This window comes from Acanthochromis polyacanthus, chromosome 18 (genome assembly GCF_021347895.1).
Source record: "Acanthochromis polyacanthus isolate Apoly-LR-REF ecotype Palm Island chromosome 18, KAUST_Apoly_ChrSc, whole genome shotgun sequence".
NCBI lineage: Eukaryota > Metazoa > Chordata > Actinopteri > Pomacentridae > Acanthochromis > Acanthochromis polyacanthus.
This window is the reverse complement of record NC_067130.1, coordinates 254,356-277,669: the sequence shown is the minus strand read 5'-3', so window position 1 is coordinate 277,669 and position 23,314 is coordinate 254,356. Positions and strand designations below refer to the sequence as shown.

At 43.5% G+C, this 23,314-nt stretch overlaps 1 protein-coding gene across 6 annotated transcripts in view; it reads right to left on the bottom strand.

The window, feature by feature from the left end:
* The window catches only part of LOC110966227 (fer (fps/fes related) tyrosine kinase), a 32,251-nt gene extending 10,350 nt beyond the window's left edge, over nucleotides 1-21,901 (bottom strand). For 2 of the 6 annotated variants that reach the window (XM_051938250.1, XM_051938251.1), the window contains exons 1-11: nucleotides 21,717-21,901; nucleotides 18,040-18,165; nucleotides 16,376-16,507; nucleotides 16,091-16,264; nucleotides 15,140-15,239; nucleotides 14,854-15,037; nucleotides 14,527-14,664; nucleotides 14,324-14,443; nucleotides 14,077-14,199; nucleotides 1,773-1,877; nucleotides 755-853 (exon numbers count right to left, since the gene is read on the bottom strand). In XM_051938250.1, coding sequence (XP_051794210.1) covers nucleotides 793-853; nucleotides 1,773-1,877; nucleotides 14,077-14,199; nucleotides 14,324-14,443; nucleotides 14,527-14,664; nucleotides 14,854-15,037; nucleotides 15,140-15,239; nucleotides 16,091-16,264; nucleotides 16,376-16,507; nucleotides 18,040-18,108 — 1,206 coding nt within the window. In that variant the 5' untranslated portion in view covers nucleotides 18,109-18,165; nucleotides 21,717-21,901 and the 3' untranslated portion in view covers nucleotides 755-792. Of the gene's footprint in view, nucleotides 1-754; nucleotides 854-1,772; nucleotides 1,972-7,091; nucleotides 7,222-14,076; nucleotides 14,200-14,323; nucleotides 14,444-14,526; nucleotides 14,665-14,853; nucleotides 15,038-15,139; nucleotides 15,240-16,090; nucleotides 16,265-16,375; nucleotides 16,508-18,039; nucleotides 18,166-20,233; nucleotides 21,648-21,716 lie in introns of those variants that run through there. The other 4 variants (XM_051938246.1, XM_051938249.1, XM_051938247.1 and 1 more) reach the window with 3 other exon arrangements.
* Nucleotides 21,902-23,314: the final 1,413 nt, after the last annotated feature.

The following is a 23,314-nucleotide window of genomic DNA, read 5'->3' as shown; positions in this document are numbered from 1 at the left end:
TTACGCGTGTATATGTGTTACATTGTTTATTTATTTCTATCTAGAGTTCAGAATTGCATGACTCCTCTGACGAAGAGTATGTCCCAGACGCCCCAACATCTTCCTCCAGAGGTCGGGCATCTAAATGAAGCCGTCAGGCGGGCTATGGAGGCCGTGGTCGGGGAGCGACACGAGCACCCCGAGCCAAAAAACGTCCTAACCCGAACAACATGGGGGTCTATGAGAGGAAGGCGGAGCTCAGGAATAAATTTTCATATCGCGTTATACTAACTTTATATTATAGTATCGAACTAGACTAACACATTTAAGCTTTGTTAAAAAATGGTACATAAATTGAAAACAAACGGAAACTCTGGACAGCAGCTTTAATGATTGACAGGTACCACCCACCATTATCATGGCAACAACAGTCCTTGGTTCCAGGTTCCACCTCAGCAGGACCTGGAATCCTGACACACCACAGAACCTGCTCAGAAGAACCCAGGGAACCTGACAGAGCTAAGCTGTTCACCCAGGTTCCACACTCAGATCCAGATCTTAGGGAGCCTCTGTGGGATGGCCCAGGATCAGCCTGGTCTAGGTACGTCCCCCCTGGAACCCACAGAACCTACAGGACTTCAGAGGTCCTGGTGCTGCGCCCCACTGAGGAGCTGAGCAGCATTAGGGACCACCATCAGACAGTTGGTCTACCTGTTCTACCTGATGGGTGGATAAACAGAGCAAACAAGGATCATTAGGTTTTGAAGGATCTCACCGACGTGGAAGAACCCAGCATTGCTTTAGGAGAACGGATCATCCCCGCCAGAGAATGACGAAGAGTGTCGAACCGAGAACTACGTTCCTTCGACTTGTCCTGGAAGGAAGAGAGAGACAGACATGAGAGGACAGGCATGAGAGGACAGGCATGAGAGGACAGGCATGAGAGGACAGGCATGAGAGGACAGGCATGAGAGGACTGACATGAGAGGACAGGCATGAGAGGACTGACATGAGAGGACAGGCATGAGAGGACAGGCATGAGAGGACAGGCATGAGAGGACAGGCATGAGAGGACAGGCATGAGAGGACTGACATGAGAGGACAGGCATGAGAGGACAGGCATGAGAGGACAGGCATGAGAGGACTGACATGAGAGGACAGGCATGAGAGGACAGGCATGAGAGGACTGACATGAGAGGACTGACATGAGAGGACAGGCATGAGAGGACAGGCATGAGAGGACTGACATGAGAGGGCTGACATGAGAGGGCTGACATGAGAGGACATTCATGAGAGGACAGGCATGAGAGGACAGGCATGAGAGGACTGACATGAGAGGGCTGACATGAGAGGGCTGACATGAGAGGGCTGACATGAGAGGGCTGACATGAGAGGACATTCATGAGAGGACAAGCATGAGAGGACAGGCATGAGAGGACAGGCATGAGAGGACTGACATGAGAGGGCTGACATGAGAGGGCTGACATGAGAGGACAGGCATGAGAGGACAGGCATGAGAGGACAGGCATGAGAGGACTGACATGAGAGGACTGACATGAGAGGGCTGACATGAGAGGATGAGAGGGCTGACATGAGAGGACTGACAAGAGAGGACAGGCATGAGAGGACAGGCATGAGAGGGTTGAAATGAAAGGGGTGACCTGAGAGGACAGGCATGAGAGGACAGGCATGAGAGGACAGGCATGAGAGGACAGGCATGGGAGGGCTGACATGAGAGGACAGACAGACAGACAGACAGATAGAATTAATAGTAATAATAATGGTGTATTTACGGTGGAGCCCACGGAGCGAGCGTCGTCTTCATATGGTAGAGCAGGGGGAGGTGGTGGTGGGGGAGGGGAGGCAGCGGTGGCCATCTTGGCGTCCAGAAGGGCCTTCTGGGAGGAGAGACAGGCCTCAGAGCTGCGCAGGGATTGGACGGTTTGACGGAGCTCAAGGAGGGACAATTTCTGACTCAGCAGGAGGACACAGCTAAGGACAGACATGATATACGATATAAACACACATACATGATATAAACACACACATATATTATGCAAACACAAATGACGTAAACACTCATACATGATGTAAACACACATGATATAAACAAAACATATACACTACCAGGCAAAAGTTTGGACTCGCCCCTAATTTTCCCGTATTTTTGTCAAAACAGCCCAATTAAGAGCTAACTGTAGCAATTTGTTATTTCTAATTATTGCAAGAACATTCATGAGCATGCTATGAACAAAATTTAATTAAGTATGGCACTCAAGTAGGGATATTTCTAAGCATTTATTGATGAAAGCATTACTAGAAGGTTTAGGTAGCAACATTACCCTCTTTTGTTTGGTTAAAACACTTAAAATATCTTTACAAAGGGTTGCATGTCCCCTGTAATAACTACGCCATCCAAATAGAATGTTTTTCACACCTTGATTCACAGTTCTTTACTCTGTTCACAAATATTTTGTGTTACCTTTTTGAGTTAATATTAAAGACTGACAATTTCTGGAAAGAAGAATGTCTTTAGCTAATTTGGAAATGATCTAAATCTGAAGTAACACAAAAATGGCCAGAGAACCTCAGTTAAGCAAAGAAAAAAGGATTGAAATTCAGGTTTTGAAAAAAGAAGGCTATTCTACAAGACAAATTGCTCAGAAAGTTAAAGTCTCACAAAGCGGAGCTGCAAAAACATAAGATATGAAGAGAAAAAGGTTGACATGAAGACAGATTTGGTTCTGGTAGAAGCAGAGTCACGTCTAAAGCTGAAGATAAGTTCATCAGGGTCACCAGTCTTCAAAATAGACAAAAGACAGCCCCAGAAATAAGAGCTCAGCTAAACTCAACCAGGAGCAATAATGTGTCAGTGGATACTGTGCGGCATAGACTGCGGGAATCTGGTTCGAAAGGCCAGGAAACCACTGCTAAGAAAGCAGAACACAAAGAAGAGACTTCAGTGGGCAAAAGAACATAGAAACTGGACTGTAGAAGAATGGAAAACTGTTCTGTTTACAGATGAGTCAAAGTTTGAAATGTTTGGATCAAAACGGCGCAAGTACGTTCGACGTAGGGTTAGAGAACGCTCGACTCCTGCGTGTGTTGTTCCCACAGTAAAGCATGGTGGAGGTAGCATGATGGTCTGGGGCTGTTTTGCAGGGGGACAGACTGGTGATCTGCACAAAGTCACAGGAATTCTGAATCAGCATGGATACCACAGTATCTTACTGAGGCATGCCATTCCCTCTGGGCTGCATTTAGTGGGACAGCCATTCACACTACAACAAGACAACGATCCAAAGCACACCTCCAAACTGTGTCAGAGGTATTTGGCCAAGAAAGAAGAGGAGAGGAAGCTAAGGATTATGACTTGGCCAGCTCAATCCCCTGACCTTAACCCCATCGAACTTGCATGGGATGAACTGGACAGAAACGTCAAGAACAAGCAACCCACCAGTGCTGCAAACCTTTATGAGATGTTGGCAGAAGCATGGGAGGAAATTTCAAGTGATTATCTTATGTCACAGACTGCAAGAATGCCTCAAATTTGTCAAGCAGTTATCAAAGCTAAAGGAGGCTATTTTGATGGGTCACAGATTTAGACAGTTTATTAACAGTATTATATGCTAGATGTTTCAATTTTGTTTTCAGTGTTCTTATCTATAGTTCTACTGTGATTACAAATGAAACATCGCTAAACTGCGCTCATAATTTAGGTAACATGAACCAATCAGAAAAATTGGGTGAGTCCAAACTTTTGCCTGGTAGTGTAAATATTTATACAGTACACACACACACACACACACGACGTAAACACACACACGACGTAAACACACACATGACGTAAACACACACATGACGTAAACACACACATATGACGTTAGCACACACATATGATGTAAACACACATGATGTAAACACACACATATGACGTTAGCACACACATGATATAAACACACACATGATGTAAACACACATATGATGTAAACACACACATATAAACACACATGACGTAAACACACATGACGTAAACACACATGACGTAAACACACACATATGATGTAAACACACACACATGATGTAAACACACACACATGACGTAAACACACACGATGTAAACACACACATATGATGTAAACACACACATGACATAAACACACACATGACGTAAACACACACATGACGTAAACACACACATATGACGTAAACACACACATATGACGTAAACACACACATGACGTAAACACACACACATGACGTAAACACACACATATGACGTAAACACACACATATGATGTAAACACACACACATGATGTAAACACACACACATGACGTAAACACACACGATGTAAACACACACATATGATGTAAACACACACATGATGTAAACACACACATGACGTAAACACACACATATGACGTAAACACACACATATGATGTAAACACACACATATGACGTAAACACACACACATGACGTAAACACACACATATGACGTAAACACACACATATGACGTAAACACACACATATAAACACACATGACGTAAACACACATGACGTAAACACACACATATGATGTAAACACACACATATGATGTAAACACACACACATGACGTAAACACACACGATGTAAACACACACATATGATGTAAACACACACATGACATAAACACACACATGACGTAAACACACACATATGACGTAAACACACACATATGACGTAAACACACACATATGATGTAAACACACACATATGACGTAAACACACACACATGACGTAAACACACACATATGACGTAAACACACACACATGACGTAAACACACACACATGACGTAAACACACACATATGACGTAAACACACACATATGACGTAAACACACACATATGACGTAAACACACACACATATGATGTAAACACACACACATGACGTAAACACACACACATGACGTAAACACACACATATGATGTAAACACACACATATGATGTAAACACACACATGACGTAAACACACACATATGACGTAAACACACACATGACGTAAACACACACACATGACGTAAACACACACACATGACGTAAACACACACACATGACGTAAACACACACATATGACGTAAACACACACATATGATACACACACACATGACGTAAACACACACACATGACGTAAACACACACATATGACGTAAACACACACATATGATGTAAACACACACATATGATGTAAACACACACACATATGACGTAAACACACACGATGTAAACACACACATATGATGTAAACACACACATGACATAAACACACACATATGACGTAAACACACACATATGACGTAAACACACATATATGGTATAAACAGAGCAGTAGTCTACAGTGGATCTAGCTCCTCAATCATGGTTCTTTATTTCCAGTGTAGATTCTCACTGAAGGCATCAAACTATGAATGAACGTCTGGAATTGTAGTGGAAACAACAAAGTGTGAAATAAGTCAGAACACGTTTAATATTTTAGATTCTCTGATTCCTGCTTTGAACACTCTTGTTATTCTCTGGATGAGCTTCATGAGGTAGAACCTGAAATGTGAGGAACTGGTGGCGAAATGGTTAAGTTCTGGACTACTGATCCGAAGGTCAGAGGTTCAACACTGTTGGGCCCTCGGGTAAGGCTCTGAACCCTTCCTGCTCCAGGGACACCTTACCATGGCTGACCCTGCGCTCTGATATGTGAAAAACAGAATTTCCCTCTGGGGATTAATAAAAGTAGGAAAAAACATTGATTCCACTCCACAGGTGTTCCTTGTCAGGGTTCAATAGTGGTGCTTCTTCCTTCTTAATGGGGTTGGACCATCAGAAGTCAAGTTTTTCCACAGCTGACAGCCCTATTGGACAACTGTTAGAATCCATATTATAGCAAGAACCAATCAGCTAAGAGAACCTACAGTCCATCATTACTTAATTAGAACTGAAGGTCAGTCAGTCAAGAAAACTGGAAAAACTTTGAATGTATCTCCAAGTTCAGTCATAAAAAACATCCAGTGCTACGACCAACCTGGATCCCATGAGGAACATCCAGGAAAGGAAGACCAAGAGTCTCCTCTGCTGGTGAGGAGGAGTTCATCCGAGTCTCCAGCGTCACAAATGTCCAGTTAACAGCATCTCGGATTAGAGCCCAGATAAATGCCACCCAGAGTTCTAGTAGCAGACACATCTCTCCATCAACTGTTCAGAGGAGACTGACCAATCAGGACTTTATGGTCTAATAGCTGCTCAGAAACCACTACTAAGGAAAACCAACAAGCAGAAGAGATCAGTTTGGGCCCAGAAACACCAGGAATGGACATTAGACCAGTGGAGATCTGGGCTTTGGTCTGATGAGTCCTAATGTGAGATCTTTGGCTCCACCCACCGTGTCTTTGTGAGACCAGAAAAGGTGAACGGATGGTCTCTGCATGCATGGTTCCACCATGAAGCATGGAGGAGGAGGTGTGATGGTCTCTGTTGGGGATAACCCAAACTAACTCATAACCCTGAACCAGCATGGCTACCACAGCATCCTGCAGCGACATGACATCCCATCAGGTTTGGTTTAGGTGGACCATCATTTCTTCTCCAACAGGACAATGACCCCAAACACACCTCCAGGCTGTGGAAGGACTATCTGACCAAGAAGGAGATGATGGAGATGACCTGGCCTCCACAGTCACCTGACCTAAACCCAATCCAGATGTTTGGGATCAGATGGACCACAGAGTGAAGGCAGGAGGACCAACAAGTTCTCAGCATCTGTGGAACTCCTTCAAGACTGTTGGAGAACCATTTCAGGTTCTACCTCATGAAGCTCATCCAGAGAATAACAGGAGTGTTCAAAGCAGGAATCAGAGAATCTAAAATATTAAACGTGTTCTGACTCATTTCACACTTTGTTTTCTCCATAATTCCAGATGTTCATTCATAGTTTGATGCCTTCAGTGAGAATCTACAGTGGAAATAAAGAAGAACCATGAATGAGGAGCTGAATCCAGACTGTAGACTACTGGTGTACAGAGCACAGTCTAGATATATATACAGTAGACACAATATATTGCCAAAAGTATTTGCTCACCCATCCAAATAATGAGAATCAGGTGTTCCAATCACTTCCAGTGTTTCCCCTCCTATATGACCGACGAGGCGGGCCGCCTCGCTAGTATAGGCCACCGCCTCATTACAATTTTGCCGACATTGCCGCCTCACTGGTGCGCGCCAAAAAAAAAAAAAGTAATGCTAAATATTAGAAAGCATTGACACATAAGTCCGGTATATTCGCCGCTGAAATCAACAAGTTAGAATGGCAGCCTTTTCTCGCCGTGGGTGAAGACAGCAGGCACATCCCCGTTGCGGACAAGAAGCGGCAGCGCTCCATCGTTTCGTTTTTCGGGGCTAAAAGCAGGTGTGTATCACAGACATATGTCAAATTAAGTATCAAAACTATCGCATGTCATCAAAATAAAGTGAGCAACGCAGTGTAGGCATCGATCTCGCTTCCTTTACTGAGTTTGCTTACTGTTTTGTTGTCCGCGGCGATACGAATTGACAGTGACTGCAAAAATGGCTCCCGTTAAAACATTTAGGCACGACAAAACCCGTTCTACCCAACGAGACAAATGATTTCAACGGAATATAAAGTTCCTAGTTTCTTTTGATAAAATTATTTATAGAGTGCCCGAAATTATATCATTCAATGGCAAAACAAATTCTGTAATCTTAACGGTTCAGCGGCCCGCAGGCGGGCCGTTTTGATGTCTGCATAAGCATTTTTCAAAATAGAGCGACACTGCCAACGCGATTATAGAAACACTATACACCCATGGAAAGCTTAGATTGATCAACATTAATCCCCACTTATATTTGATTTGCCTCATGTAATAAAGAGGATGTGTTCAAATTTGGTGTTTGTGTTTTCAAGAATGTTTACTTAAAGTCTTTAATTCAGCTGCCCTACACCCCACCACCTCACAGCCATTTCAACCCAGGGGAAACAGTGCACTTCCATGGCCACAGGTGTATAAAATCAAGCACCTGGGCATGCAGACTTCTTTTACAAACATTAGTGAAAGAATGGCTCGCTCTCAGGAGCTCAGTGAATTCCAGCGTGGAACTGTGATAGGATGCCACCTGTGCAACAAATCCAGTTGTGACATTTCCTCGCTCCTAAATATTCCACAGTCAACTGTCAGCTGTATAATAAGAAAGTGGAAGTGCAGAGTGTTCCCAAGAAGTATTAGTAGCCTGCACTAGAAATAAAGTAGCCTGCACAAGAAATAAAGTAGCCTGCACTAGAAATAAAGTAGCCTGCACTAGAAATAAAGTAGCCTGCACTAGAAATAAAGTAGCCTGCACTAGAAATAAAGTAGCCTGCACTAGAAATAAAGTAGCCTGCACTAGAAATAAAGTAGCCTGCACCACTGTTGCGTAATGAAAATTTTGATTTTTTTCGTGCTATTTGGTGGCCTCTGGTGCATTTTATTTGTGTAATTTAACATTTTTCTAGGGCTTGGTTTTGTCATGTGATTTGTGTAGCTTAGCCGCGCTAGACAACCCACGGCAACGAATTTAATTCTCTGCCAGGGTGGGTCTAGTTACCCTCCATAAGGCTCGAGGCTGGATTCTCCTAAAACTGGCCGACAAATCACCATGAAGTGTAGAGTTAGAAGGCGGGCGTAACGAAGTGACGACAGAGGCGTGACGATTCTGACAGAAACAACCGGAAACAACTAGCCTAGCCGCGCGAGACAACCCACTGCAACGAATTTAATTCTCTGCCAGGGTCAACAACAAAAACGACAACAGTCTTTGAGCTCCATTAGCACCGACTCTGAATAATCTTTCTGTTAACATGTCTGTAATATACTTGATAAGGCTTCACCGAACTCCCGCATCCTCTGATTTCTGGCGCTCTAGGAACTACGTCAGCCTATTCGTTGTGCTGATTGGTTGTATACCTACCCAACTGCTGCAGACTGATTTGAAAGACAACCTTTTAGCCCGCCTCCCTCCCTGTCGAGAGTTCCTAGAGTCTTGAGTCTTCAGAGCTGGGTCTAGCGCGGCTAGGCTAGTATTTAAGTACATTTCATCAAAATGTGAGTTTTAAGTACACGATTTTCATGCAAACTGCACTTTCACCAGTAGTATGTGTTGATTATGATACAGCAGATCAGAACAGAAATTAAAAAGTGAAAATGCCCAGAATATTTTTCTAAGTCCAGATGTGAAAAAAGGACTTCCCCTGTATTTTATCATTTCACTCATCTTACAAAATATTTACAATCATTTAGAGCATTAATGAAAAAGGCTAAATTAGATCTATATGGGTAGCACCCAGAATATTTTCTAAGTCCAGACATGAAAAAATTGGGCGGCATTTCTCCTGTATTCTGTCATTTCATTCATTCATAAAAGGTAATTGAACAAATCTATGAAATCTATGAAATGTTTACATTCATGGGATTTCTTTCAGTAAATGTTAGTAATGTCAAATTATAGTTTGCAAGCAAAAAAAGTGGTAAATACCTGTTCTCTGTTTTTTTTTTAGGAATTTGTGATGTTGCGATCGCGCGAAATCAACCAATCTCCATGAATTTTGCGCAGCCTTGCAATTTTGTCCAATCACCGCAACTTTCCCGCAATTTTGGCCCGCCTCCCGTGAGTTCCACCAATCATAGCAGCTCCCAGTGCAAACGTAATGCACGTACATCACCGAATTCACTTCCTGTTTATGGTTTGAAGATGCAGACGTGTGCGATACCATAGACATTTATAAAGAGCAGACGCCGCATCGACCGCTACTTCCTATTGGGGCTGACCAGCGGTGGGGCCGCCATCTTGGTCCGGTCAGCTGCTCCACTCAGCGCTGTTTGACAGCGCATTTAATCCATCTTAACTCTGAATATTAAACTAATAATGAGAAGCAGATAATGGCAGTAAAGTCAATTATTTTAATAATTTGAAGAGACAATATATGATTACACTATATGTACATAAATAAACAATACTGACTAATGAACACATATTTAATCATATATTGTCTCTTCAAATTATTAATATAATTGACTTTACTGCCATTATCTGCTTCTCTAACATATATTAGTGTGTGTGTGTTTACAGTGTTTGTAAAATACTTGTCTACAGTCGAGCTTAATATCAGAATATTCTATTATTATTATTATTATTATCTATTATTCCCGCTATGAATATTAAAATACGCCGAACCATTTGTCGTGTATCATAGCTACATGTATGACGTTTGCAGCAAATAAATAAAAATAAAAAAAGCATGAAAATCAGTTTAATATTCAGAGTTAAGATGGATTAAATGTGCTGTCAAACAGCGCTGAGTGGAGTGGCTGACCGGACCAAGATGGCGGCCGTATTTCTCGCTGCGCAGCACCATGAGCAGCGTCTACTCTTTATTATGTCTATGTGCGATACTAATGTCTCATTTACCAACAAAAATTACTGCTGAAGACCATGACGAACAATTAATTCACTGACGTTCTTCACCAAAGCAGAGCTAAACTGTTTTACAACCGTGCAATATTGTGGTGGAATACAAAAAAAAATAAAAAAAAATCATCGATTGATAAACACTTTTTTTTTTTTTTTAAAATCACGAAACATATTAGAACGGCTGAAATGAGCGGACAACAGACCAGACAAATCACTATGATGGAAACTGTTTCATCCAGATCCGTTAGAGCTCTGAAAGAATGAAGGTAAATTAGATTAATTATTCCACCAAAGAGTGCAGAGAAATGTCCGTGTTGTCCGGAGGGTCGACCACCGCCTGAGCAGGACGCTACCACAGGCAACGCGCTCCATGGTTGAGACTGCAGCGATATAGTCTTGGAGTGGTCGGACAACTGGGGCAGACGGGCCGTCTCGGTCTCACCATTGAGAGCCACGGCGGAGTTATGTGACGATCAGCGTGTGTGAATCATTTCCTTGTTACCCACATCATTCAAAACTGACTCGGGGATTTGAATGAAGTTTTCAGGGTCGGTCAGAAATGACACAATGACCAAGTGATTAGACTTCAGCAGTGATACGGCTTAAAGTTTGGATCCACGGATAGGTTGTGGGAGAGCAATCCGGACGGATGAGCGCTAATCCGCGGTCCCGCAGGCCGCGGTCGCTCTCGGAACACTCTGGAAGTGTGTGGGAACGACAGCAGCTCAGCCACCAAGTGGTCGGCCACGTAAACTGATGGAGCGGGTCAGAGGATGCTGAGGCTCATAGTGCCAAGAGGTGGACAACTTTCTGCAGAGTCTATGGCTGCAGACCTTCAGACTTCATGTGGCCTTCAGATTAGCTCAAGAACAGAGCTTCAGCAGAGAGCTTCATGGAATGGGTTTCCATGGCCGAGCAGCTGCATCCAAGCCGTACATCACCAAGTGCAATGCAAAGCGTGGGATGCAGTGGTGTAAAGCACACCACCACTGGACTCTAGAGCAGTGGAGACGCCTTCTCTGGAGTGACCAATCACGCTTCTCCATCTGGCAATCTGATGGACCAGTCTGGGTTTGGCGGTTGCCAGGAGAACCATACTTGTGGGACTGCATTGTGCCAAGTGTAAAGTTTGGTGGAGGGGGGACCATGGTGTGGGCTTGTTCTTCAGGAGCTGGGCTTGGCCCCTTAGTTCCAGTGAAAGGAACTCTGAATGCTTCAGCAGACCAAGACATTTTGGACAATTCCATGATCCCAACTTTGTGGGAACAGTTTGGAGCTGGCCCCTTCCTCTTCCAACATGACTGTGCACCAGAGCACAAAGCAAGGTCCATAAAGACATGGATGACAGAGTCTGGTGTGGATGAACTGGACTGGCCTGCACAGAGTCCTGACCTCAGCCCGATAGAACACCTTTGGGATGAATTAGAGCAGAGACTGAGAGCCAGGCCTTCTGGTCCAACATCAGTGTGACCTCACAGATGAGCTTCATGAAGAAAGGTCGAAAATTCCCATAAACACACTCCTAAACCTCGTGGACAGCCTTCCCAGAAGAGTTGAAGCTGTTCTAGCTGCAAAGGGTGGACAGACGTCATACTGAACCCTATGGATTAGGAATGGGATGTCACTGATGTTCATATGAGAGTCAGAGAGGTGAATAGGGCTGCAACTAACGACACGTTCACTTCCGCTTTTGATGACATATTGTTCTCAGACGATTCGTCGACGTGTCGTTAGTTGCAGCCCTACAGGTGAGTGAATACTTTTGGCAATATAGTGTATCTACGCATAGCATATCTATGATCTACAGAACACAATCTAGATATATACAGTTCCTTGTGAAAGTATTCGGCCCCCTTGAACTTTTCAACCTTTCGCCACATTTCAGGCTTCAAACATAAAGATATAAAATTTAAATTTTTTGTCAAGAATCAACAACAAGTGTGACACAATTGTGAAGTGGAACGAAATTATTGGATATTTTAAACTTTTTTAACAAATAAAAACCTGAAAAGTGGGGCGTGCAATATTATTGGGCCCCTTTACTTTCAGTGCAGCAAACTCACTCCAGAAGTTCAGTGAGGATCTCTGAATGATCCAATGTTGTCCTAAATGACTGATGATGATAAATAGAATCCACCTGTGTGTAATCAAGTCTCCGTATAAATGCACCTGCTCTGTGATAGTCTCAGGGTTCTGTTTAAAGTGCAGAGAGCATCATGAAGACCAAGGAACACACCAGGCAGGTCCCAGATACTGTTGTGGAGAAGTTTAAAGCCGGATTTGGATACAAAAAGATTTCCCAAGCTTTAAACATCTCAAGGAGCACTGTGCAAGCATCATATTGAAATGGAAGGAGTATCAGACCACTGCAAATCTACCAAGACCCGGCCGTCCCTCTAAACTTTCACCTGGAACAAGGAGAAGACTGATCAGAGATGCAGCCAAGAGGCCCATGATCACTCTGGATGAACTGCAGAGATCTACAGCTGAGGTGGGAGAGTCTGTCCATAGGACAACAATCAGTCGTACACTGCACAAATCTGGCCTTTATGGAAGAGTGGCAAGAAGAAAGCCATTTCTCAAAGATATCCATAAAAAGTCTGGTTTGAAGTTTGCCACAAGCCACCTGGGAGACACAGCAAACATGTGGAAGAAGGTGCTCTGGTCAGATGAAACCAAAATCCAACTTTTTGGCCACAATGCAAAACGATATGTTTGGCGTAAAAGCAACACAGCTCATCACCCTGAACACACCATCCCCACTGTCAAACATGGTGGTGGCAGCCTCATGGTTTGGGCCTGCTTTTCTTCAGCAGGGACAGGGAAGATGGTTAAAACTGATGGGAAGATGAATGGAGCCAAATACAGGAGCATTCTGGAAGAAAACCTGTTGGAGTCTGCAAAAGACCTGAGACTGGGACGGAGATTTATCTTCCAACAGGACAATGATCCAAAACATAAAGCCAAATCTACAATGGAATGGTTCACAAATAAACGTATCCAGGTGTTAGAATGGCCAAGTCAAAGTCCAGACCTGAATCCAATCCAGAATCTGTGGGCAGAGCTGAAGACTGCTGTTCACAAACGCTCTCCATCCAACCTCACTGAGCTCCAGCTGTTTTACAGGAAGAATGGGCAAGAATTTCAGTCTCTGGATGTGCAAAACTGATAGAGACATACCCCAAGAGACTTGCAGCTGTAACTGCAGCAAAAGGTGGCGCTACAAAGTATTAATGCAAGGGGGCCCAATAATATTGCATGCCCCACTTTTCAGGTTTTTATTTGTTAAAAAAGTTTAAAATATCCAACAAATTTCATTCCACTTCACGATTGTGTCCCACTTGTTGTTGATTCTTGACAAAAAATTAAAATTTTATATCTTTATGTTTGAAGCCTGAAATGTGGCGAAAGGTTGAAAAGTTCAAGGGGGCCGAATACTTTCACAAGGCACTGTGTATATATATATATATATATATACATATATATATATATATATATATATATGTATAGTATATCTCTATAGATGTAGTGTATCTATATATCTGTGATCTACGGAGGACAGTCAGGACATTGTTCAGCTCAGGATCTCCCTCCTCACTCACTCGCTCTTCCTTTCGGTGCTTTGCTGACTCATCTGGATTTTTCCATCGAGGTCATCGGCCAGTGCCTCCTTGGTCCGCAGGTTCTGCTGAGTCAGCGCCAGTTCCTCCGTTGCTGATGACACGCTAGAAACAAACAAACACATTTGGATTCCTCGTCTGCTCAGATTTCGGTTCCGTTTCTGCTAAGTCCAGGAATCATCAGTTTGATGTGATGATGATTCGAACTACGTCTCTAATCTGAGCTCACATGGACTGCAGGCTGTCAGCTGTTAGTGTGTTCCACAGCAGCTCATTGGCCGGCAGGTTGTCCGTGTCCTCCAATAGGGACGCATCGAACTCCACGTTCGCCTCTGGAGTCTCCGGAGACCTGAAAGAGTGACACGCTGTTATCACGACAACCCAGAGGCAGGAGAGACAGTCTGTTACCACGGTAACCAGGTGATCTCCGACCTGTAGGCGTCGATAAAGTGCTGGTATTCAGTCAGAGGGTCGATCTGCTGGACAGCTGCTGAGATCTCCTGGTGGACCTTCACCACCTCCTCAGTCAGCAGGCTGCTGATCTCACAGTACTCCTCCAGAATACTTTTACTGCAGTAGTACACAGAAACCATTCACAGGGACACATCAGTACTCCTCCAGGATACTTTCACTGCAGTAGTACATCTATCAGTACTCCAGGTAGGGTCATGGGTTTTTCTTGTTTTTAAATGTTGTAAAGTACCTAGCGTTGCATTTTAATTGTATGAAAAGTAAAGTTTGACTGACTGACTGACTCACAGGGCCAGCGTCATGTCCTCCTGCATCCTCTGCAGTCCGTCCAGCAGGGCGGGGCCAGCGTTCCTGCGGTGGTCGTCCTGCTGGGTCTGAGCTCCAACCACTGCCAGGACGTACTGGTTATGGAGGACATGGAGCTTCGCTGTCGCTTTGTCATAACGCTCACGAGCACGCTCCGCCTCCCGGCCTGTGATTGGACAGCAGATTGAAAGGTAAAGACATCAGCATTGATCAGGATAGTTATTGATCAGGATAAATACCCTGCAGCAGGTGTGTGAGAAGGACCTACCTTTGGCCAGAGCTTCTCTATATTTCTCCTTGGCGTTGTTTGCGTCACGGCTCAGCTGACGATACGTCGCCTTTAGCTTCTCCAGGTCACTCCTGGTTACCTGACAACAGAAGATGAACAAATCAACCTCAGCAGCCACTCTTCAGGCCCTCCTGATCCACTCTGCTGCTGGTGTGCACACATGTTCACATCTGCACTGGCTGTGCTGCACACTGCTGTCTACATGTCTGATAAATGATTTACAATAAATAATAAAGAGCAGTTTAAATTGCATGTCACCAAAATAAACCTGTAGTTATGAAGAGTTGCAGCTCTTTGAGTCAGATACTCTCACATTTCCATCTCAGGATGACAGTATATTATACAACTGGAACATCTGGCTCAGGTTCTCTTCACAGTTTCATATATTCTTTAATTTGAGGCACAAAACTTCTGGGTAAAAAAAAGCTCTGTAAAGCATTTGGTTGAATTTTGAGTTTCATATTTTCAGATTTGTACTTTGATCCTCGAGCCATTTTTAAGGACTGGTGTCTCCACAAGTATAACTTCCACAGCCATAAGGAGTGGTGAGGACAGAGTGAGGGTCCATCAGCCTCCAGCAGATCAGAAGAATTCAACAGATCCATCACACTGGAACTTGGAAATGCAGACAGGGCAAAATGTGCAAACCAGGATGGTAGCATGGTCCACATTTCACCCACGACAGAGGCTCCATCATCAGTAGAATCTGACTTTACTATCCTGACTGATGTGGACTCACTGGCAGGAGAAAGGAGATGAAGTGACACCACCAGACCCATTTCTCTTTTCTGACGCTGTACTGGTTCAATGACAAATCCATTTATCTGAAGACTCATATTGCTGATTCAAGCTTGTCTTGTTTGTTTGGTTTCCGTTTGTGCGTAAAAAGCAGCAGAAATAAAAATGTTTTCTGTCTGTCGGGAATCAGACCTTGTGGTTGTGGCTCTCCAGCTGCTGATGAAGACTCTGGTAGCTCTTCTTCACCTGCTGCTTGTCTCGGATCAGCGTGGCCAGGCGGTGTAGAGGGCCAGAGTTCAGGTCGTCAGCATGACTCCTCATTATTCGCCCCAACGCTTCTGTCTGACGAACGACCTGTGACCACGACTGACAGACACAGACTGAGGCTGTAAATAAAGTTTATTCAAAGGGTCTCTACAGCATGTTAATAAAGTTTATTTAAAGCTGCTCCACTCAACCCACAGGTGACCAGCTCACCTTGTTGACGGTGCTGACGAAGTCTGCCGTCTCCTGTTTCTCCGTTTGCTGAGTCATGCTGAGCAGAAGGGCGGCGTACTCTTTATCGCTTTTCACCCGCAGAGTCATGAAGCGTTTCACCGTCTCCAGCAGCTGTTAATAAAGTTTATTTAAAGTTTTCTGTAACGAGTTAATAAAGTTTATTTAAAGCTTTCTGTAACGTGCTAATAAAGTTTATTTCTAAAGCTTTATCGGTGTGAACTAAACATAACTGTGGTTATTTCAGACCTCTGCTGACTTCTGATAAAAACAAACCTCTCCATCCTCCTGATTAACGGTAATAAACACTGAAACGTGGACCTTACTGACCATTCTGTAGCTGATTAACGGTAATAAACACTGAAACGTGGACCTTACTGACCATTCTGTAGCTGATTAACGGTAATAAACACTGAAACGTGGACCTTACTGACCATTCTGTAGCTGATTAACGGTAATAAACACTGAAACGTGGACCTTACTGACCATTCTGTAGCTGATTAACGGTAATAAACACTGAAACGTGGACCTTACTGACCATTCTGTAGCTGATTAACGGTAATAAACACTGAAACGTGGACCTTACTGACCATTCTGTAGCTGATTAACGGTAATAAACACTGAAACGTGGACCTTACTGACCATTCTGTAGCTGATTAACGGTAATAAACACTGAAACGTGGACCTTACTGACCATTCTGTAGCTGATTAACCCTTTAAGCTTCAGTCATTTCCAGCCGTTTTCAGTACAAAAAATCGCTAATATTCTATTTTTAAATAAAAAAAATTACGAAAAATACAGGGAATATTGGACGGGCATCGCAAGGTGCATTTTCTTGAAAAGGACCGATTCGGGGATTTTATACCGACTTCAGGACATGTTTTGGACAAAATATTTTACTGGCTTGTGTCATCTGATGTAAAAGGTTGGATTATGGCCGTTTTTTGTGGAATCTTTTTTTCTGTGTATAATAATGAACCCGGAAATGTGAGTCGCGCTGTGTGCGTTGAAGCCGTGTATAGAGAACGGATGGATGGATATTCGTTTTTGTCGGACAAATGTGTTTTTCTCACCCGCTGTGGTAATCACATCTGAAAGTGGTTTATACCGGCAGATTCATGAGAATCTAAGCTTTCCATCGGTGTATAGTGTTTGTATAAGCGCGTTTGCGGCCGTCGGACATTCTTGAAATTCCTATGCAAATTAGTAGGTGTACCACCGGCGGTACACTGAAGCTTAAAGGGTTAACGGTAATAAACACTGAAACATGGACCTTACTGACCATTCTGTAGCTGATTAACGGTAATAAACACTGAAACATGGACCTTACTGACCATTCTGTAGCTGATTAACGGTAATAAACACTGAAACATGGACCTTACTGACCATTCTGTAGCTGATTAACGGTAATAAACACTGAAACATGGACCTTACTGACCATTCTGTAGCTGATTAACGGTAATAAACACTGAAACATGGACCTTACTGACCATTCTGTAGCTGATTAACGGTAATAAACACTGAAACGTGGACCTTACTGACCATTCTGTAGCTGATTAACGGTAATAAACACTGAAACATGGACCTTACTGACCATTCTGTAGCTGATTAACGGTAATAAACACTGAAACATGGACAGCTGTACCTTTAACTCCCAGTCCTGCAGCTTCAGTAATCCCTCGTGGGAATTCCTGAGATCCCGACCGAAGCCCATCCTGGTTCACAGTCTGCCTCTCACACAGCAGGACGAGAGGAAGATGATTGCATGGTCCTGTGGAGACAATAAAACCTTTAGCAAGTTAATTAACCCATGCTGTTCTCTGAGTCCTCCTGGTTCTGAGTTTCGTTGGCGGCGAGTTCCTGGAGGGACCATGAGCTTCATCTGAGCGTGACATCAGACAGTGTGGCTGACGACGGACGTGTTGCTACGTGTTGTCATCTCTCCTGTTGCCTAGCAACCCGAGGATGAGGGTCAAACGACGCTGTAATTTTGTAGCTGAAACTGATCCTGAACTTGTGATTTAGTTTTAAATATATTTTCTATACTTTAAGGTGCTTATCCTGTACAGATGTAACAAACTGAGAAACAACAATCTGTTAACATTCACACTGACATGAACTTCTAACACTTTAAACTGCCTCAGTCTGGGCTGCTCCTGATAAAAACAAATGTTTTTAGAATGACAACATACAGCCTGTCCTAACAGAAACAAAATAATCTATTAAATATGTCCTCACATAACTTGGTGCAAGAAAACTAAGAAAAGCGAGGACAGTTTTCACTTGTCTACACAGAGAATTACCAGCAATCAGAGTTCCAGCAGCATGTTTTTCTCCATGTAATAACTTGTAGAAGGGATAAATATGTGATTATTGGTGAAGGTGGAGCTTAGAGGAAACGCTATAATTTCAACAAAACACTGAAGCTGTACAACTGGAAAGCCAAGGTTTTAAAATGCTGCAGCTCACATGAAAAACGTCACAAAACGTAATATTTTAAAACTAACTTTCATCTTTCAATTTAACATTTTATCATTGCTGTAGAGCAATACTGATAAAGTTTAACCCTCAGACAGCGATACAGTGAACCTTTCAGCAAGAAAACTGTCCCATGAATCTGGGATGTACAGGGCTGGATGGATCAACCAGATGGATCAACCAGATGGATCAACCAGATGGACCAACCAGATGGACCAACCAGATGGACCAACCAGATGGATCAACCAGATGGACCAACCAGATGGACCAACCAGATGGATCAACCAGATGGATCAACCAGATGGACCAACCAGATGGACCAACCAGATGGATCAACCAGATGGACCAACCAGATGGACCAACCTGATGGATCAACCAGATGGATCAACCAGATGGACCAACCAGATGGACCAACCAGATGGACCAACCAGATGGACCAACCAGATGGACCAACCAGATGGACCAACCAGATGGATCAACCAGATGGATCAACCAGATGGATCAACCAGATGGACCAACCTGATGGATCAACCTGATGGACCAACCTGATGGACCCAGCTGATGGACCTCCCAGTCCAGGAAAACAAGGATGCATTACCCCGAATTTCCACACAATGCGATGGCGCCGCACAACGGAACGAAGCGCGGCCGTCTTGCTCTGAAAGTCAAAACACACAGCAAGCGCAGCGCAGCGGCGCGCCGTCCGGATGGGGAGGGCTGCTCCTCAGGAGGCTCTCGTGTGAACAGCGATATCACGCGATAAAAACACATGATATAAACAGAAAATAAATAAACCACACCTCATTTCGCTTCTACAAGGTCGCTCTGCTCGTCCCAGCCACACTGCTCTGTGATTTATACTTCTAGCATGGTTAGTACATGATTTATGTTTTGATCTCAAATGAGTGCTTTTCTTTATCCAATAGTTAATTTTGTACGGTTTATTCTATATAAAAACGGTAATTTCTCTTCGCCCATGGCGTCGTGTTGTATCTGGGACCCTGTTGACCTGATGCTCGTGCCTCCGGGGGCGTAATAACAAAAATTTACGTCCGAGAGGTCGTTCATTGTGTTTTATTTTAAAAGTTCCGGTTTAACTTCCTGTCTGGTGCTTTCTCAACGACAGTGAATTTACGAGGTTTTGAAGCGGCGGCGCAGAAAATAGACCTGAAGCGAATCTCCAGCGCCGGCGCTTCAGAGACGCGGCGCTGGCGCTCCGCAGCTGTGCAGTGGAAATTGTCCGATAGAAGAGAATGGGTTCTAAGTGCTGCGCAGTACGATTCAAGAGCGCGGCGCTGCGCGGCAGTTTCGCGTTGTGTGGAATTTAGGGGTTAGAAGGAGTCTAAATGACATGGGCTAGCCTTCATCTGTAGCTTTAAATGAGCTGCTGGTGGCCCCGCCCTCCTCAGGAAGAAGACTCCCTCTGTCTGTGATTGGCAGAAGAATGAGGTTTTCTATCTTTTAACATTCTGTCTGAGGATCATCTTATAGTAAATCTGTGTAAATTCTCAGTGTTTGTTTTTAACTCTGCATTGTCAGACGATGTTATAAAATCTGTATTTAAATCAAGCTACCGCTGGTTAGCATGTTAGCATGTCTGGATGAGTTTGTCTGTTTCATCCTCATTCTGCTGCTTGACAACATAAACATCTGGAAAGGAGAGCAGCTTCACTGTAGTTCAGCCGGGTTAAAACCCAGTTTAATGAGCACAGGGAGCAGGAGAGAAGAACCCAGAGTTAGGGTTAGCCCCGAGCCCCTAACCCGGGTCCTTCTTTAAATTAACGTTTAACATCTCTGAAGGTCCCTCAGCAGGACACTTTAAACATAGATCTGATGATCAAAGCTAACATTAGCCACATTAGCTGCACATTATGTTATCACTGAGGACTTCAGCTGAAATCTTTACAAAGTATTTCCATCTCTACATCTTTCAGTCTCAAATGAAATGAACAGGAGACAAATAAAGCATCAAAGACACTCCTGAAATATCAGACGTTTTCTGGAAAAACTGAGGATCAATAAAGGATTTCTGATTCTAAACTCATCAGCAGCTTCCAAAACGTCCACAAATTTCTGCTCAGACTTTACAATCTGATCCCTAAACTAAAGCAACTGAGTCAAAACCACTAAAGACCTTCCATTTAACGTTACATATATACTTAACTTCAAAGCTCCTCACAAACTGTCCAAATGAAGAGGCTGAAATCGCACAAACATTTCTGACTCTGTTCAACTCCCCTCATTAAAACTACAGGGAGGCTGAAGCTAAGCTAACGGTAGCCACTACTAATTAAAATTACTGGGAGGCTGAAGCTAAGCTAACGGTAGCCACTACTCATTAAAACTACTGGGAGGCAGAAGCTAAGCTAACGGTAGCCACTACTCATTAAAACTAAAAGGAAGCTAAAGCGAGGCTAACAATAGCGATTCCTCCATACTAAAACTCATGGGGAGCTGAAGCTAAGCTAACGTCAGCCACTCTCTTTCATTAAAACTAACGGAAACAGGATGCTAACATGCTAACGGCATCTGTTGAGTTTCCATTGGAAGTACAGGAAAACTGCAGCTAACATGCTAACAGCTAAACTTTATTCAAAGCGGTCTTAAAACAAACCAACAGCTCCACGGACAGACATAAAGACACTTTTCTCGACATGCAGACACTATTCCGGGACATAAACAACATTCCCGCGGATGCCTGCGGATTCCAGCCGTCTCCTCCGGTAAACACGGAGCCGATGAAAGCAGGTCGGGGTTCGGCAGGAGGAGGAAGACCGGGACGGTCGGGAGGGGGCTCGCTGTTTTTCCACTTCTCCTAGGCTCTTCTCAGCGGCAAGAACTTACCGGGAAGCTGGATTTTGCGGCGGGACACTCGCTGTCCGGTCACCGCGGGTCTCTGCCGTCCTCCGCTGGTCTCATGTCCACCTCTTGTCCGTGATTTTCTCCACTGTTTCCCGGTTTCTGCTCCGGTCGTCCGGCTACCAGGCTAACGGCTAACAGGGAGGGGCTTCCGCGGGAAACGGAACGGGGGTGGGGGGGAGTGGGTGGATTGTTGTTTATTAAAGAAGAAAACAAACAAATAAACAACAACAGACAGAAACAAAATGAACCAACATGAAACAATGACACACTGACCAGAACCAGAACCAGAACCAGAACCTGATCAGAGACCAGGAACACCAGAACCAGTCCACATGGGTCCACAGCTGAAAACCAGAAGCAGGTTCTGGTTCTACATTATTGATGACATAATACAGTTTTTCTCAATTGCTAAAACACCAAACTCTATTGTCTGAACCAAATTAATTGAACCAGTCACTCTTTTGGTTAAACCATAAGCACTTTTCATCTGTTTAGACACATCCTGTCAACACATTGTCATTGTGATGCACATGTGTTGCATAATGGTGAGCACAGGTGGCAAAAGTCAAACACAGTTAAAGCTCAGGCGTCACCGGTTGAACACAACTAAAATTGATCACACTTGTGTCTAATGATGTGAGGGTACATATAAGCCAGAGCACTGGTTTGTGAGGCACTACAATGGACAGAAATCTAAGAAGAGGAGCATGGATACGGCATGCCAGGGTTTGTTCCCTGTTGCCTGGCCAGAGAAAATGTGTCCTGTGATGTAGATGAAGTCCAGTGGTCTGACCCAGTACGGAGAAATGATGCTGTGGCAGAGTAATGCACTTCTTTTCTTTGTGCTTCATTTGTATATTTTTGTGCTTTATTTTTACGTACCAGTGCTACATGTAAATGCACAGGATTTCTGTTGTTTTGCAAATTCTTTTTTCTATGTACAAGTGTTACAAATGCCCAGGTATTTAGTTTTGCAGCATGCATTTAGCCTAAATAACCATTTATTTCTACCGCTTCATGTCCTGAGCGTTGTGTTTTCCTTTTTTCTATGCAGTGTTTAGTGACTGCTCAGAGTATTTAATTTAGACTGACTTGAGGCATGATTTGACAGCAGAGTTCAGTTTTGAGCACAGATTGAACTGTTTTGGGGTGAAAGTTTGGTTTTGCAAGAAGAGTCAGAGGTTTTGTGAATGTAGCTTGAAAACTGGGTTTTGTGTTCACAGTTTAGGGAAAAGGAGAGCAGCTTTCCAGGAATGTGTCTTAGCAATCGACAAAAACTATATTTACATTACTTATATTATTACTAGCATTATATCTACATTATTATCTACATTATTAAAATTTTTCTCTATTGATTAGACACTGTTCCTGAAAAATAGCACACATTTCCCAACACACTGCACACTATTTTCTTTATTAGGACACAATTCACAAAGCACTGCACACTTGTGTCAAAATCGCACTTTGTTGTCAAAATCCAAACTTTTTTTTTTTCAAAATTAAGACACAAAGTAAAACTAGGACACTGCACTGCTAAATACAAAACACTCCTCTCTCACTGTGTTTTCACATGAAGTATA